Source organism: Buteo buteo, chromosome 22, assembly GCF_964188355.1.
Source record: "Buteo buteo chromosome 22, bButBut1.hap1.1, whole genome shotgun sequence".
Taxonomy (NCBI): Eukaryota; Metazoa; Chordata; class Aves; order Accipitriformes; family Accipitridae; genus Buteo; species Buteo buteo.
The window spans coordinates 15,656,820-15,674,771 of NC_134192.1; the positions used below are offsets into that span (position 1 = coordinate 15,656,820).

Consider the following 17,952-nt stretch of genomic DNA (forward strand, 5'->3'; position numbering starts at 1 on the left):
CAAACAAGCAGCTGCCCTACCCAGAAAGGGGAAAGGCCAACACAGTGTCCCTGGAGCTCACCTCCCATCAGAGAGGGAGGCTGTTCCAAATCCCCGATTCAAAAGAACACCAAGATCTTATTCCATGTTGGCATTTATAGCAACATCAATCCTAGAGAGGCAGACTGCATCATTCTGGAAGGTAAAAAAACCCTGAGCAACGCAAAATAGGTGGTGTAGGATTTAAGAGTATCAAGATTAATGAAACATTATCACAACATTCTCAGAGAACTGGCCGATTAGAAAATATGCCAAAAATAAAAGCAAAACAGTAGCATTTCAGAGCCTAAATGCCTCTTAACACTTTCCTTATGAAACACAATTGCTGTTGTTAGCAGCTTGGAGTCCTCTTTGCATAAATCCCAGTACATGTCTTCATTAGAGAGGTCATATTTCTGAGCCTGTATTCTGAGAAGCAATGGGAATACCTGCTTCTTTATTTCACATTACAGACTATCAGAAAGCTGAATTCCAAATAATAATATAATTCACGTAGAACACGCTCGTTTCCCTGTTACAAGTAAAGTGAGATTTCTAGTAAGGTATATAAGCAATTAACATTAACATCAGAAAGCCTCCAGGAAACATTAGAAATAATGCCAAAGTGTCTCTCTAGGCAGAACTGCTTTGACAGCACAGCTCTTACAGCTCTCATTCTGCAGCCCCACAAAGTAGACACTCCTTATTGTTGGCAGGACAAAGAGTTATATTAATACAACAAAGCAGGGCAAGAACTAGGAAAGGTATTAAAGCATCGTATATTGGCATTGCTTATATACTCTGTTTAAGTCAGAAAACAGGTAACTGCACCCATATTCTGAGATTGCACTATTTTAGCTACAGAAATAAAGTGAACGTAACTGAAGCATACAAAATGTATGCAGTAAGTTGACTGTAATGCTAGAATGAGTGCAGTCATGCAGCGAGACCCTGAAACCTCTGATATCTGAGATTTAGGAAGTAAAAGGTGTTCGAAAAATACAACCTCTGAAAAACAACCCAAGCTGATCAAATGGGTATGTGAGCTATGCCTAATAAACAACAAGATTAAACAGATGAGCATAAATCCAGTGCTTTTAACAAGAGGCTGGGGCCAGATAAATGGAATGTTTCCACATCACATCTCTTTCCTTATATGCCTTTCTCACCCATGAAGACAGAACCCAGGAAAAAGCTATCACAGGAAGCCAGTTACCACTTAACAAGCTGAATCTTTAGCAGCGCTCTTGCTTTTGCAAAAACAGAAGTTTGTTTTTAATACAGAGAAAAATGCAAAACTGTTTGACATTCAACTTGAAGGGAGCATGGCATTCTTCTCTAAAGCACAGCCTCAAAACAAAACAGGACATCAAGTCTGAAAAAGGGAAGGAAAGGAGGAAGAAAAAAGGTTGTTATCAAAGTTTCCTCTCCCCCAAGAGCAGGTTCAGGACCTGAGACTTTAATCTCTTTGATAAATAAAAATCAGCAGGGCAACTCTAAACCATAAATAGACTGTACTGCATCAGAACTACAGTATACTGCTTTGCAGGGCAATCCTTTTATTTGTTCCAATTGCACAAAAGCAACTGTGCTACATAGGTATTATTCTTTTAACTATTATTGGTAGAAAAGGAGAGAGGTGCTACTTTGGTGGGAGTCCCCTGCTAACAAAAGCACTTATTTTGGTGATTGTGAAAAAATATTTCCCAGTAGGCAAAGCCATTTTTACTTCTAGCAAAATATGGCAATCAACATAAAATCCTTGTAACTACTTTTCTCATATAACCAACATTTCTGTAACACCCCTATTAGTAAACCCTTTAGAGAATGTATTATTCTAAAGGACTGTGACCAAGTTCACTGGTTTACAGAGAAGATGTAATGGTCTCTGTGATGATCACTACAATTGTGGCCTTCATTCCTCAAAACAAAAGGGTTTCAAGAAAGTATATTAAGAGACAGCAACAGCAGCTTGCCCTTCTGTTATTTTTTTCAGTTTAACTCACCAAGTAGCTTTCTTACGGAGGGATGTAGAGTGTGAGGGCATGAACTAAGAAATCCAGTAATGAATCTGGGAACTATGATTATCATCACTGCTATCATCACTGCAATACACTTAGGAATTGGAAGAATTTTAACGTGTTGTAACATTTTTATCAAACTCACACTGTACATAATACTCAGAAGAAAAAAGATTTTCAGGAAAACTACAAAGCAAACTTGTTCTCTGTGAATCCAAATTATGAATAATGGCAAGTTTTAGACTTAACTTTGACTATTACATAGTCATTGTTCTTATTAAAAAAAAAAACAAACAAAAAAACCCCCCGAATCATACTTAGGCCTTAATCATTGTAAATGTGAAACAAGTAGTAAGCCTTACCCCAGAGATAAGAAACACTTTACAGAAGTCCAAAACAGGTAAAATCTGCAGAAAACTGGCAGCTTCCAGAGTGTCCTGAAGGTTGTCCATGTTAAGGGAAAGTTTTGCAGTATAAATGAAATCAATGATCTTCTTTAGGCCTATTTTGTTCACACCATGAAGCTTAATGCACATTAAATCCTGTTCCTTCATTCCACCTGAAAAAGGCATGTAGGTAAGTTTATATGATCATTTTAATTGGGTTGAAATAATTTCATATTTTAATTTTGTGTAAGTTTATAACTTTAAAGTTTAATTTAAAAACCCATATGCAACACTGAACACATGTCTGAGTGTCCAGTTGATGACAATTTGGAGATAGCAGTATGCATTACTTAAACAACAACACCACCTGTGAACATAGCCTTGAAGTAATCACTTGCAGAAGCCATCATTGCTCTGTGAACAGGAAACACTTCGTCACCATCTCCTGGAACAAGTGTCACATCACAAAGCAAACCTTCCACTCGCAGTTGGTCAAAACCCTGCAAGAAAAGCATAATGTGAAACATCCATTCGATCTGGGAGTAGGAATCTCTTTCATTTCCTTCATGTAAATACTTATTAACTTTTATGCACATATGTACTGTAGTTCCATAAAGTCACCAAGAAATAATTTGTCATCTTACAACCATTATATCTAATATGTTCAATGATAATTATTCATTGGAAAACAAGCAGAATAATTATTATTTTCCAGAAATGGCTGAAGAATGCAAAGTACACTGGGCCTTAGAAAGTAGCTTTATTCCATAAATTAAGTTATTTTCAGGAAGGAGTTTGTTTTGTAAGCTTGCACTCCAGCAATTGTTTAGGTAGGGACTGATACTTTTTTTGGACCTACCCTTTCTGGACACATATGCATTCTAGATATATTTCTGCTCCACATCAGTTTAAGTGCTTTGCAACCTAAGAGGCTGCAAAATACTGGGGCCTGAAAGGAAAGCTGTCACCTGGTTCCATGATTATCAAATTTATTATCGAAGTTTACACAGTAAAAACTCCAAAATAAGCTCACATTATATATCTGATCTTTTATGAATCACTTATAATGGCTAACTGTAACAAAAAAGAAAGTCATCAACAACAGCATCCTAGAGTAAGAATTCATCTAAAGATATGCCTGGTTGGGGATACTGGAGGATGGGTGGAATACTCACCTTCTCCACACACTGCAGAACAGAAGCTCAAACATAAAACAATTTCCCTTAACCAGGCATGTCTGTTGTTTTTCTAGTACTAACAAGAATATAAATATTGTCTTTATGATTTAACACTTCGAGAAGTCTTGGCATCAGCCCTCATGGTTTAAAATTTAAGGTATCTTAAACCAAGGCTGTATTTTTAAAACTGCAAAGGTAAGTAGAAATTAGCATTCAAATCTGTTGCACAGAAAAGAACAGAGTGCAAAGGAAAAAAATGAGTTATTAGCTCCAATAAATGAGAAGCCAAACACGGGATTATATAAAACTGATGTATTTCAATGACTCGAACAACTTGCCTGTAGTTCCTACAAACAAGGCTTTACAACTACTGGTTCTCCATTTGATCATTTTGAAGAAAAAAATTGAAGGAGAAGGAAATAAGCTCTGCACACTTTGCTTAGTGTTCAAACAATGAAGAGCTATGCGCAGATGCCCAAGCCTTACAAAACTAAACCAAAAGAATCACTAGCTTCTCTGAATTAAAAAAAAAAAAAAAGTCAAATTTTTGTCCCAGAACTTAGGCAATCTATTTAGGCAGCAAATCGAAAAAAGAAGTGGCAGTTCTCCAAGGAGTCATGCCACACAGAAGTCATCTGCACCCCGAAAAAGACTGCATTGGTAAGCAGCAAGAGCTGTAAGCTTGACTCTGTATGGCATGTAAAAGCTCCAGCAGAAACAAGAGGATAAAATGACTTTACTTTTAAATTCTTAAAGCTTCAGAGAGGATAACATTTTTATCCATTAGAGAAATGTTCTACCATATGGTAGTGCCACACAGTCAGACCCAGCACAGGGCATTACACTAAACCTGGCAAGGCTCTGCCACCTTAGGGACATGAAGAAGGAGCACAGAGCTCTCCTTATCACATCCCTAACACACCTTTCACACAGGAGATGGTACAACTGTTTGGCTAACATAATTACATGATTATATTCAAGTGAGCTTCTTTGATACAGCTGTCACTTCATAGTTTAAACGATGTGACCTCTTAGAAATGAAGAGTGGACAGAGATACAACCTAAGGAAAAGGCCAGGGTTTTTTTCCAAGCTGTTGCTAAAAGTCAAACCTTCAACTCACAGTAAAAGAAGTCACAAGCCGTGCTTGCTTGTGGGCATTGTCAACACAGCACACTAACATGCCTTTTTTTTGAGATTTTTTTAGGAAGTACTAGTCTGATAAAGTCTATTGAGTGAAAGCATTGTTTAAAGCAGCCAAAATTCTCAGTACAGATCAATACTAACACAAGAATATTTAATTACCTGTAATACCACAGAACTGTGAGTATTGCTGGTGAAAAATCTTGTTGTCCCTGTCTTAGAAGACTGTAGATGGGCAGAGACGCCCATATCGCTGCTACCAAGAGATACTTTCATATGAGGATCCTCCTCTTCCACCAGAGATCTAAGAAGATTAGAACAAAGAAACCTTAAGACCAAACTCATTTTCATTCAGCGCTCTTGCGTATTAAAACCACAGTCTTCTGGGATGAAACATAAGAGCATGGAGGCTATAGGTCAAAACCAGCAGGTGACAGAATCAGTCCTTAATGGTCCCCTTCAGCTAATCTAAGCAAGTGAAGCATTAACAGTCTCTAAAACAGCATAACTCAAAAACTTAAATTTTCAGTTAATAAATTTTTCCTTTTCCTTCCACCCCCACCTCCCTGATTAAGACACTTGCACACTATTTTACTTCTGTGTATGCTTCCAGTATGGTAGGATGCTTGCAGGGGTTTCATCCAATTTTCAAAATAAAGCATCTTACCAGATTGCCAAGGTAAGCTATAAGATTGAAACTCTGTATAATGTTAAAGTTCAGTAATCTCACTCTTATGGCTTCCATTATCTTATCTTGCTCAAGTATGAGCATAATGATAGAAAATATACATAGTGGAGTTTCAAACTGTAACACTAAGCTGCCTTTAGAAATACACAACTAGAAGAACTCCTTTAGGACATGATATCCAGTATTTTGCCACTGCAGGCAACCACTTCATAAATTTAATTTAAGATTTGTTAGTGTGAAGTGAATACTTATGTTTTTTATTCTAAGCAATTACTGTCCAAATCTAGATAGGAAGGTAGAATTTTAGGTAGAACTGTTAAAGAATTGCTGCACTATTATTAGTCTTCCATTTTAATCTTGAGATGTAAATTAGGTTTACATAAAGAGAAATGCATATGATATTCTAACTACCCTAACCCCTGATTATTATAAAATGTAAACAAATTTCATCTCCAGAAATATTAACAATAACTAGTTCCTGTAATTTCTGTGATCTAATGTACTACCTATTAGTATGCATAGCGGTACAATGCGTATATACACAATATTAATTAGCAAACATAAGCTGTTAATCCACCCACAGATGAGGGCATCTTCATTATTAATAAAGACTCCATGTTTCAAAAAAGATTCACAGCAGTTTGACATAATTGCTGCAAATCTCAGATACAATAAGTTTTCCAAATTTTAAACGTGTAGGTTAAAACATTGGCCTCCAAGCTAGTTTCAGAAATTACTTTAAATAAGTGACAAACATGTGCTTAAATTCCACCCCACCACCCCCCAGCTTTGACTGCAATCACTATGTAAGGACAAATTTGGAATTTGCAGATGAAAAATAATTTTCATATTTCCCCACCCAAAAAGTTTTGTTTCTTTTTAAAAAAAAAAAAAATTATCCCCACCCTCTTTGGTTACATGGACTATGTAGAGCAGTTTCTGAAACTCACACATTACCCTGATAGCATTGATGTGCCTTGTTCAAACCCATGAGTGCATAAAGTCAGCTATGAAAACATATTCAAAACAAATTCATCATTCAACAGTGTACATGGGTTTGAAACAGTAAGATATCATGCACACAGACATAACAACAAATTATAGGAACAAGGGTACATCTAAATAGCTTTGACTTCTAATGTAGCAACCCAATACTCAGACATCTGAAAAATTAATGAATGTGGATGTACTGCAGCATACAAGAATTATGTCATTTTTGAATCAATATTATCTCTATTATAAAACAAATCCAGAGTGTAATTTAGATAAAGCTTTACACAGCATACCTTAAAAAAGGTGTTCTCCAAACTATCTTTGGCATCCAACAAATGCATACAACAATGTAACACAGCAGCAGAGCAGTTGCTAGCTCATGACCCAAAATATTTTTGTTCTCCTTGTTCTAGGGTGTTTTGCATTTGGGGGTGGGGGTTGTGTGGATTTTTGTTTCAGTTTTAATACAATCACATCAAGGAAAGAGTCTAACATAATTTCAAAGGACACCCAGCCTCTAAATTTGTACATGTCTTTCTAAGAAGAAATATAAAATAATGTGGGGAGACTGGTAAGCATGGGTGGGAAGGAACCACAGATTCAACTAGCATGAATCTGACTATTTGCTCTTGAAGTATCTTCCTGAAATGTCAGATCAGATAGCCATTATATCAAGGGGCTTTTAAAATACTTTTTCTAAACTCAGAAGAAAATAGCAGATATACACATTAGTTAAAAGCATTAGGAAAAGAAACGTACAAGCACACCAACTTTCTTGGCTGTTTGGAGCGGGCTTTTTACCATGTTTGCCACATGCACCATGCTACTTTATTTCCCAACAGCAGCATACTTCCTAAGTTTTACAAATGAAGACAAAGACCTTGACCACAATTCATTTATTCCAAGAATGGCAGTGATAATGGAAGCATTTTTTCTGAACAGGCCACATGACATACAACTTCCCAAGCTTTGTCCTCCGAGGTCCCTCCATAGCACAAGATGCCTTGTTACAACTGCACAGCCAACACAGAGGATACAATATATTTCAAAATACTTGCAATACTTAGAAGTAGGCATTCAACATGCCAGGTTATAAGCAGTTATTTCCCCTACCTGATTTTCAGTACATAATGGACAGTCGTCTAATACCTATATCACACAAGCTCAGCAGCTCACAACTTGATGCTCCTCTGCAAAAGAGATTTTGACTATTTCTCTTCCATATTTGCTGTTATGCATGTACAGGAACTTGCATATGTGAATTAGACATTGAAAATTGCAAACTTCCACATTATAAAAATCCATGAGAATATGAATGTTACAGTTCTAGTCTCAAACATTAACTTGGCTGCATATGACTCCACGAGAAACTTACTAACCAAATTGCATTATTCCTATACTGGTTTTTCCTTTATAGCTAAACAACTATGACAAATTAAAAAAAAGTCGTTTTGTTGCTGGGATTTTTTTGCTTTGTTTTGTTTTCAAAACACACCACCTTTTTTACCTACAGCTTAACAGTGTAGGAAGGCAGAGTACCTCTCCCATCACACAGAAAGTGACATTCAGGAGCTGGGTTTGGCAGAAGTTACAATGCAAGTCAGCAATAAGACCTGGCAACAACGCGCTGATCCCCTGAATCCCAGCCTTGTGACATTCACTGAGAGGGAAAGAGCACTCCCAGAGCGACCAGAAATTATGAGTTTGTCATTGGCTTTGTATCAGTTTCAGCATTTATCTTCACACAACAAGAGAAACCCGTCTTTGTAAGACAAAGTGAAAATGCAACAGCTCTTACGCACTGCGTTAATACCAACACACAAAGAAACAGCAAAACCCTAGCACTACATCATATACAACAAGAGTAATTTTAAAGTACCCTGCAAAGAAATTTTAAACTATTCAGAATATAACTTCTGTCTGGGGGGCCGTAAAGTGAATATTCACAAGTAACTGCCATTCACACCCAGAACAGACGGGTAACATGCTTTATATCTGACCAAATTCCCAGCAAAAACACAGTAAGTACATCTGTCTTGTTTGGACACTTACCAAAGGCATTATTTACATTCATTAACATAGGTCTGCTAAGCACTATAATTAATTAGATAATAATGAATGCAAACATATTGATTTTTTTTTTTACTTTATTGTAAGTACAGTACATCACAATTAAGCATACTACCAAAGAAGAAAGCTAATTCATTTTCTAATTAATTTTATTGTTCTGATCAATAGAAATCATTAAACAAGAAGTGGAGCAGTAGCATTTTAACCAGGGTTAAAAAAGAAAAGTTGGAGGAGACAGTTAAAACTACAATAACATGTAGTGATAATTCACAACAAGTTGCTCTAAATGTGGACATTAACACCACTTTCAATGCATACACTTGGTCTGGAGGGGGTTGAACATTATAGTGTTAAGAACAAGGGAATGTTGGCATTTAACATGAAATTAATATTAACATTGCAATAGCAAGCTGCCTGACTCTTTCTGCAAACTTTGGGAAGCAGTGGCTTGGAGTTCAGAGAAAGGCACCAGAGGTTAATTAGTTGTTATCACAGAATAACCCGTCAGTCAGAATTTTCTTTCTAACCTTATGTTGATTCTTTCAAGTACAGCTAGTTTTTTCCTAGCTACTATATCCAAACATGCTTTTCTCATTACTCCAAGTTAACCCTCCAAGTACTTCCAACTGGTATTTTTGTAGCAATGAAATATGGAGTGTGCATTATAAGGCTATTAATTATGTATCTTAATTTCCTAACTTCCTGACAATTTTGAAGGAAGATAGCTTTGCTTTTTACCATTAAAAAAACGATGTAAAATTCAAGTTTTCTTTCGGTAGATGATTGCCCACTAGATGCACTTTCATTTATTTTCTCTCTAAAGATATTATTTTTAATCTTGTTCATCTACTAAAAGGTACCTAACACCCTCTTTGACAATCTGTGCAACCTCTTTAGAACTAGAAAGAAGACCATAAGCCAAATGTTGAGCTACAGGGGGGGTGAGGGGGTGGGCAATAGTTCAATAGTCTTGCCAAGCTAATGTGAAGCTACACTGACTTTGGGGGGGTTTTGGTTGTTTTGGGGTTTGTTTTTTTTTTTTCTTTGTTCAGGGCTTTGGGCGGGTGGGGATTCGCAGCACAGGCAGAGGAAAACCATAGCTAAGCACCACCCTAGTGGAGAAAATAAGAGTTCAAATTGGAACAGTTCAGTAGTATTATTTAATTTTTCATTGATTTGAAAGATACAAGTTCAGCGGCTTTTAAATATTATCAGGTATATAATTCCCTAAATCTTCTCACAACTCAGGACAAAATATGGTGGGGTAACAACAAGAACAGTTGACTTCTGTTAATGAAAAGATTGGAAATCATCTCAATGGGTCTTCATGAGTTTCTAGGTTTAATTGCTAGCCCCTGCACACAGAGAAGTGGCACAAGTAAATATCTAGGCTAGCACAAACATTAAGGAGCTTAGTATTCCAGGAGAATACTAAACAAGCAACTTGAAAACACGCAGACTGACCAAAGTATTTACAGGACTTCTGTCCACTACAGCTCCCAATTCTGTATGCAATCTCTATAGATTACCTGCAGTGAATTACAGAAACTGTGAACTGACTTTAAAGCAGAAACTGAAATATGAATACAGAAGAGCCACTCAGCCTGTGATGAGGACAGGTGACCAGACCCTGTAGTCAGACCCAGAATTTGAACTTTACTCAGTCAATCCTTGGCTGAAGGCTTGCTGACAAACATAGCTGCCCACATCTCTAGCATAATTGCTATTTATACCTTCCTTCAAAATATGCTTTAAATACTGGAACTTTCCAGCAAATACTGACAAACATTTTTTAACTGGCTGGAGTTACAACATGATTCACAGAGGCAAATTGCTTTCTAAAGCACTTAGCAAATATTAACCTGTTAAGAGTTCAGAAGCATCCAGGTGACCCACGATAAGCAGAGATCTGTGGAAACTATGACATGTTTTACTCTCAATTAGAATATTCAAAATATGGAGTTGCCAATTTGTACAGAGTTCAGTGGCAGCAATGAAATAAAAAAACATTCTGTTACGATGTTTTCAAAAGTAGTTGAACTCATTCTGATGCAACAGAAACAAGGGAACTATGAATATTATTTGGGATTGTTCATTTATATCAGTAAACCATTGATCTGCTCGAAATTGTCAGAGCATAGCGCAGTCTTTGAAAACGAAGTAAGGAGATCAGCCTACAGCTACAGACATTTTAGACTGCATGTTCTCTGATTTATTTAATACCCACAGTCTTTACATAACTCAGTGAAAGCTTGCCAAAGCCATGTTGGCCAGACAGTGAATTCTTAATTTGGTGAAGCTCAATAGTTTGTTTTTGAAAGGATTATAACCTGATTTTCCCTGTCAAACTACTGTTCAATGAACCATGACTGCAAGTGTTCTGGTCACTAGTAAATGGCGTCTTCAACAATCACTCCTGGCATGTGCCAGTACTCTGGTATTTATCAGCGAAGAACCAGATTTCAATTTCATATTGAGATATTCTGATTACATGAGAAATCTTTACTATTTTATCATCTATCAAAAAAATCTGGTATATTACAGGGCTATCCTATATATACAGCTATGCATGTATTTTGCTAATGAACCTATTAATGAAAAAGACAGTGAAATACAATGAAACTCTCATTTACTATTAGATACAGAGTAATTCTTTACTTTGTATGCATAATCTGCCAAAAAGTATTTTAGTATGCTTAGTCTGCCAAAAAATAATTTAAGTATTGACTATCTCACTGTCTTCCTATTATGAACAGATGTTCCAGCTTTGTGAATAATGAATTTAGGAATTCCCCAACAAATTACATGGCCACCTAGGAGCTCAATAAGCATAACTGATATGGCAGCACTGTATAAAAGAAAATCTCATAATGCTTCTATTAAGAAATTCAAATATTAATATAGTGTAGATGAACAAATTATACAATCATGGTATTTCACATTTCTTCCATTCCATATCTTCCACCCATACAATTTCAAGAAATCCTTTATTCGGGCAAAGAAGTTACTTTTACACTTGCCCTCCCCTAAAATAACATCTCATGGTTTTATTACTGTTTTTTAAACAGGAGTCTCAAACTTAATTCCTTTGTGGTATCAGTAACCCAGTAATACTAGCCAGTTTTATAAATTGCTAATGGTTTCTATTACAAAATACAGCAAAAGTTTCTATAGGAAATGCAAGTTTTCATTTTAAAATAGATACATTACTCCAGCTAGAAGAAAAAAAGACAAAAGGTCATTTTTGTTCCAATAGATTGACAGAGCAAGTTAACTCCTCTCTTAACAGACCAACCAACGTGTTCCCCAAACTTCAGTTCTTGATTTGGGGGCATACAGGTACTGACACAGGCTGCGGATAAAGATCTGAAAGTAGGATGAACTCAAGAACAGCACTGGAAGGCAGGACTTCACCTCAAGTGAATTAACATGCATTTTAACTGCTGTGAGTGCAATTTTCAAAAGTAGTTACAGCAGCTAGTGCAGAATACTGCTCACCTTGGGCAATACTCTGATGTTTACATTTGAATATCTCACTTTCTACACCTGACCTTGTTTATAGATTAGGACAGCAGTAAAAGCAGAACATTTAAACATTTGTTGAGTAACTTCATACTGAGCTTTTCTAAATCTCCACTTCAAGAGAAAGGCATAAAGCAAAGCTTACTGCTTCTTAAATTAAAAAATAAATAATGTTCCCATATCCATTTTCTACCTTTCCTCTAAAATGTGTTCTGTAAAAAGAGAACAGAAAAACAGGCTCTGTATAGCAGAGCACACCCGTGAGAAGCAGTATTTTACTTTCACAAGGCTCTGGCCAAGGGCAGCAGGAGAGGAGGATATAGGCTTTCCAAACCCCCAAAATCAGCAGAGAAGGACAAAGATCATTTCTGGACACATGCTGATGGGCAGCAAGCAGAGGCAGGTAGCTCACCAACTTTAACTGCTGTTCGGACACAGTTACAGCACGAGATGCTCATTGCAACGACTAGCTTAAGAAGGTATCTAAAGAGGAAATTAAGTACCAAAGCAATGTAGCCTGAGCAACTCTGCAAGCACAATCACCAAAAGTAGCAAGGACACAAGGGGAACAACATACACAAACTGACTTGAAGGACAGGGACACTGAACCTTGTTCAACCAGAGTCAGGTTCAATGTAACATACTCCAGCTATTCTAGAAGCAAAGATTTGGAGACTAGTGCATAAGTGTCAAGCCTTGAAATTTTTCTTTTTTTTTTTTTTTAAATACAGACACATCTGTTTGGACTTCACCATACAATCACTATCTTGACAAAAAGTTTCTGCCCAAGCACACAATGTCAACAGAAATGATGAAGGCTACTAGAAACAGATGACTGAAGATACGATCACTGTTCCAAATGCCAATGGATCTGGGTGGAAAGGAGGACAACGCAGAAATGAGGATATTCCCAACATCACTTGAACCTTTTTGTATCACTTCCTAGGAAGGCCATAGTGTGACCAAAGCCAAAATTAGGTCCCATAAAGCCAGCAGAAGAGGACTACACAACATCATCAAATGTTTCAGTGTGATTTCCCAAGGATACACACACAGAAAATAGTCTCCTCAAAATTCTTTCTTAAACAACCAAACTATCAGAGGTCTCAAGCTGTTTGCAGCATAATTACAGCCCGCTGGTTAATTCAAACAGCCCGCTGGTTAATTCAAATTTGTTTTCCACAGAAACAAAGCAATATTTGGCTCAGTCATTGCTATAAAGCTTTTGTTCCTAACAGCATTTAGTCTCTCTGGGAGCCTTAGTATCACATCCACATTTATCTATTTGACAAAGGGTTTACATTCATTGAGCCATTTGTAGCTTAAATTTGCAGACTCAGATTGTTTAATGATGCTAAATTAGAAATGGTTCTTTAATGACTTTTTGCCAAAGTTGGTGTTAAGTCTATTGATTCCTGCTCTTAAAAACAGAAAAAGCAAATACACATGCTTTGTAGCTTTTCTACAGAAGCAGAACTACTTTATTTCCTTGACATTCAAAAAGGTAAAATACAACAGTCACTCAAAGGTTTCACAGTTTAGACTGGACTGACACTGCATATCCTATTCTCTACCCTTTATATTTGGTCTTAAGTGTTCAAAAGGAAAGTCATAATTTTAGCTACGCAGCTTAATATTTCCTGTGCATTATCAAACACTTCAGAAAAACATTTTGCATGCACCAGCAGATTACAGTTCTACCTGATGTGTCTTTAAAGTTAGTTTTCATACCCACGGAAATTGTTAAGTTTGCAGAATGGTTCCTTGGAGACAAAAACTTATATATGTCTAAGGTGGCACATGCACATTCAAGATTTGGTCATAGAATATACATCCCACTGTATTCCTGTAATAGATTTAGGAACAACTCCTTTCTGGAGTGTTGGGGTTTTTTTCCCCTATATAATGTACAGAATAATTTTGATAGCTTAAAAGCAAGCAAAAAAAAAGTAAAGAAGATTCTGACATTAGGGTTTGGCAATTAACCCATGCTCTTTCTGCTGCCTAGGTCCACTCTACCCTTCCTCTTGCTTTGTCACTTCTCACAGTTGTTTTAACATTCCTTTATTACAATCTCCTGGGGAGAAAGGGGGGGGGGGCATTAGTTACTTTAAATTGTAAAATATTTTTCCCCTACATGATAAAGAGTTTAAATCTAAGTATGTCAGATACAGGTGCAGGTGAGTTGTCCATTCCATGAAAAAACACATTTCTGCAACTTAGATATTGCAACAATCTCAGTCACTGCTGGACAAAATATTACAGCAATAATATAGATGTGCGCTTCCACTTAAGTGTTATAGCTACACATTATTACACTACAATTCCCACTATTACCATTTAGAACAAGTGACTATTATTTTAAACCCCAAATATTCACCAAGTGCTTTATGAAAATCCATAGGTATCCGCATCCAAACTTCAACAGAAAGTACTGCATAACACTAGAAAAGCCAGTGACTAGAAAGTGATTGCACAACAAGATTTTTCCACAATAACAATGAAATTAATGGCAAAAAATACAAACTGGCAAAACTGACATTCTAGCAGAATAAGCTGAGTAAAATATTCAAGACAATTCAATAAAGATGCTTTAGCATGTCACAACATAATGTCAATATTGCAACATCATGGTATATAAGGAAGAGAATGTGATTTTGAGGACCTGTAAACCATAGCATCACCTATAAAGGTCTGTCCAGAAAAACCACTACTCCTAGGAAACTTCATGACAACCAGGTTTGGGTGTTTTTCCTTGTTTTTGCCAGTTTACTACTGCAATGAAATGTCACATTTTGAACTTAGAATAATCTATTGAAATACCTATTATTTAAAAAGCAAAAGTAAGATCAACAGGCACAAATGAGAACTCTATATACAAAATTACTGGGATTAAAAGCAGTCTTCTATTTATAAGATATAAGCCCCTTCTATTCCCCACCCACCCAATTCATCTGTTTGCATGCACTGTCTGATTAGTTTAAAAAAAAAAATTTTGGAGTGACCTGCACATTGACTTTCAACATGTTGAAATTTGAAATATCTAGGAAGTAATTCTTTAAAATGGCAATGTTGCCAAAGACAGGTGAGTGTTTTGGTGTGAGTACCACATAGTCTGTCGAATGCTCAAGAGTCCAACAGAAGGGTTTATTTACTACAAATGACCAATGAAGACACGTAGGGTAGTCTCACAAAAGTGAATACAGGTAGTCTGATGAATTATGCATACACACCTTTTCCCATTTAAGTATCTATCATTGTATAGCATAAATTCAAAGAGCTCATTGTAGAGCAAATCAGAGATTTGAAAGAAGACACAAAAGCATTAACCTATATAAGCAGCTAAAACTAATGCTGATTACTCCAGAGTATTAAGAATTTATTCTACTTTTCTGCACAGTATCTGATTTCCATTACTGCAGAGCATTTCCTAGACAAATTTCACAACCACATGACTCAGGATAGACAGACTGTGCTGCAAACCCTTCGATAGCAATATATTTGGAATATCGCATTTGTTTATTTCTCCTAACATTAGCAAGTTATTTATAAAAACACATGCAAAGGATAGTTTCCATTAAAATATCAGTACACTATTCCATGTAAAAGAATAGAAGGCACTAAGTTTACAAATGGATTATTCGGCATTAAGAATTTTTTTATTTTACTTATTTTTAAACATAGCATGTTGGAGACTAAAAACACTTAACTGAACATTTAACTTTTCAGAAAACAGCTAACAATCATTCTCACATGATATAGGCTTATAGAACAAACCTATGTCATAGTATTTTTGAAAATAGTATTTTTGCATTGTTGAATTCTTTATAGATGTCCATCACGGTACTTTAATCTCCAGAGTTTCCACAAACATTTCTTCCATTCATGTTATTAGAAGATGTGCACAACTTCGGAAAACAACATAAATGACAATGCTAGTGTGAATAAGTAAGAACTGTCCTCTTAGTTCTTTTATGTATGAGATGACATGACCCATGAACAATAATTGGGACACATATTCCTTTACACCTCAAAGCTGTTACATACAACCAAATTCTGAACCATTCCTCACCCTCTCTTAAGTAGTGCTTCAATTCTTAACCTCTGCTTATGTCAGTCACCAGCTTTTTTTTATTTCTAACATGTGGCCGTCAATACACATCTACGATGCCAAGGGATAGCACTTTTCCAACTCGGTATTATTCACTTTGTCCTTTCCTCTGATTCACTAGCTGAAACTGCTCACCTGCCCACGTAATGTAAGTCACCTATGTCTGTCCCCACATAGTCAACACAACTGCAATATAAGTATGATTTCACTAGCTGACCATAAACTTGTAACGGCTTTCACACTCATTTTGACAAAAGGAATCTATATTCTAAACCCCAATGCCGTAAGTGTCATGAAAGAAAATGTGAAGCAGCTTGGCAAATGCACGTGCAGGCACACATATCTGCACATTCCTAACTCGTGCACTAAGCCAGGCTGCATTACACCTACGTATATTGGTCACATGCCAGTGCTCCAATTCTAATACTATCTAATTTTCCCTATGCAATGTCACTGGATCTCTCCATCAACTTGGTGGAAAGCTCAAGCTACTCTGGACTGGTTCCACCAGAAGTCAGAGGATGTCTGAATTCCCCTTCAGAGGGACCCTTCGCCCTCCATATAACATGAAGTTACCTCTTGCAGTCACGATATCCTGAATATAACTGGTGGCAAACAAAACCACCAGCCAAGAGACAGTGATTCACTGCTGCTCCTTCCCATTGCCAGGAGAGCAGTACCAGACCCAGCAAAACCAGCAGACTTCTCAGTAACAGAACCACGTCCCTGCCTACAAAGTCATCAACTCAACTTCAGCAGGTCCTTTATTGCACATATTACTCAGCCATAAGTTCCCCTGCAGCAGAGATCTCTCTGGAATAAACTCTTTGTACTCATTCCCCACCTCAGGAACTACCGCAAACTTTTCAAGCAAGAGACTGCAGCTAAACCGCCCAGCTGCACAGCTCACAGGACAGTTCACTCTTTTACAGTGGTACTTTGTACGTAGATGCCTGCTTCACCCAAGAAGCCAAACATGCTCATAACCGCCAGTCTTGGCATTTCCATACAAGAAAACTAAGGCAGAGGTCAGGTATCAGGTACACAGACCAAAAACAAACACTAATAAAAATCTATGTGTCCTGACAATCAGTTTAACCTTTAGACAAGTTACTTGTAAATCATAAGCAGGATGAAGCTTTTAAAGTTAAGGTGAACTTTACTAGAAAAACCTGAAAAACTGGAAATTTCAGGTACCAAAAAAAAAAAAAAAACACCTTTAAGACCTCTGCACATTCCAAATTACACTACAAACCTGTAAGATTAAGATGTCAAGTGTTCAAGGGATTAAAAGCTCAATTATACCCTTGTACACTCTAGATCCAAAATATCAAGTATAGAAGTGTTCATCTGTGAATTCAAGAATTTTATGGTCATTTATTTTACATCAATACATGTTCCATTTCTCACGCCACTTATTCCTGAATCTTTTACTCAAAACATAAGCCTTTTGCCAGTGTGCAGAGTACGACTTACAAAAGAAAACTTACAAATATGAATGTGAAAAACATCAGATCACGTAAAACATTAGCAAGTTTACTGTAATCTCTGCAATGAAGATAATGAATTCCATCACCTATTTTACCGGTCAACCTAAATTACAAGGTTCTTTTTAATCAGTTGATATATACTGCCTAATCAAATAGGTGCCATTTTGTAATGTTTCTCATTCTTTATTATAAAGTATATGAATAATTTAACATTACATTTAAGAGTACTGCTAATGTCAGGACTGTGTGCCAGTGAAGAAACATCTCCATAAACACTGGGATACATTGACTCATTATAGAAAGATGATTAAGGCTGCTGATCACATAGTTCTCA

The 17,952-nt window shown here is 36.6% G+C and overlaps 1 protein-coding gene across 7 annotated transcripts in view; it reads right to left on the bottom strand.

The window, feature by feature from the left end:
- Positions 1-17,952, bottom strand: part of KLHL13 (kelch like family member 13) — an 86,942-nt gene that overhangs the window by 17,042 nt on the left and 51,948 nt on the right. For all 7 annotated transcript variants that reach the window (XM_075053944.1, XM_075053946.1, XM_075053945.1 and 4 more), the window contains 3 exons: positions 4,907-5,048; positions 2,793-2,925; positions 2,402-2,598 (listed from right to left, as the gene is read on the bottom strand). In XM_075053944.1, coding sequence (XP_074910045.1) covers positions 2,402-2,598; positions 2,793-2,925; positions 4,907-5,048 — 472 coding nt within the window. The remainder of the gene's footprint in view (positions 1-2,401; positions 2,599-2,792; positions 2,926-4,906; positions 5,049-17,952) is intronic.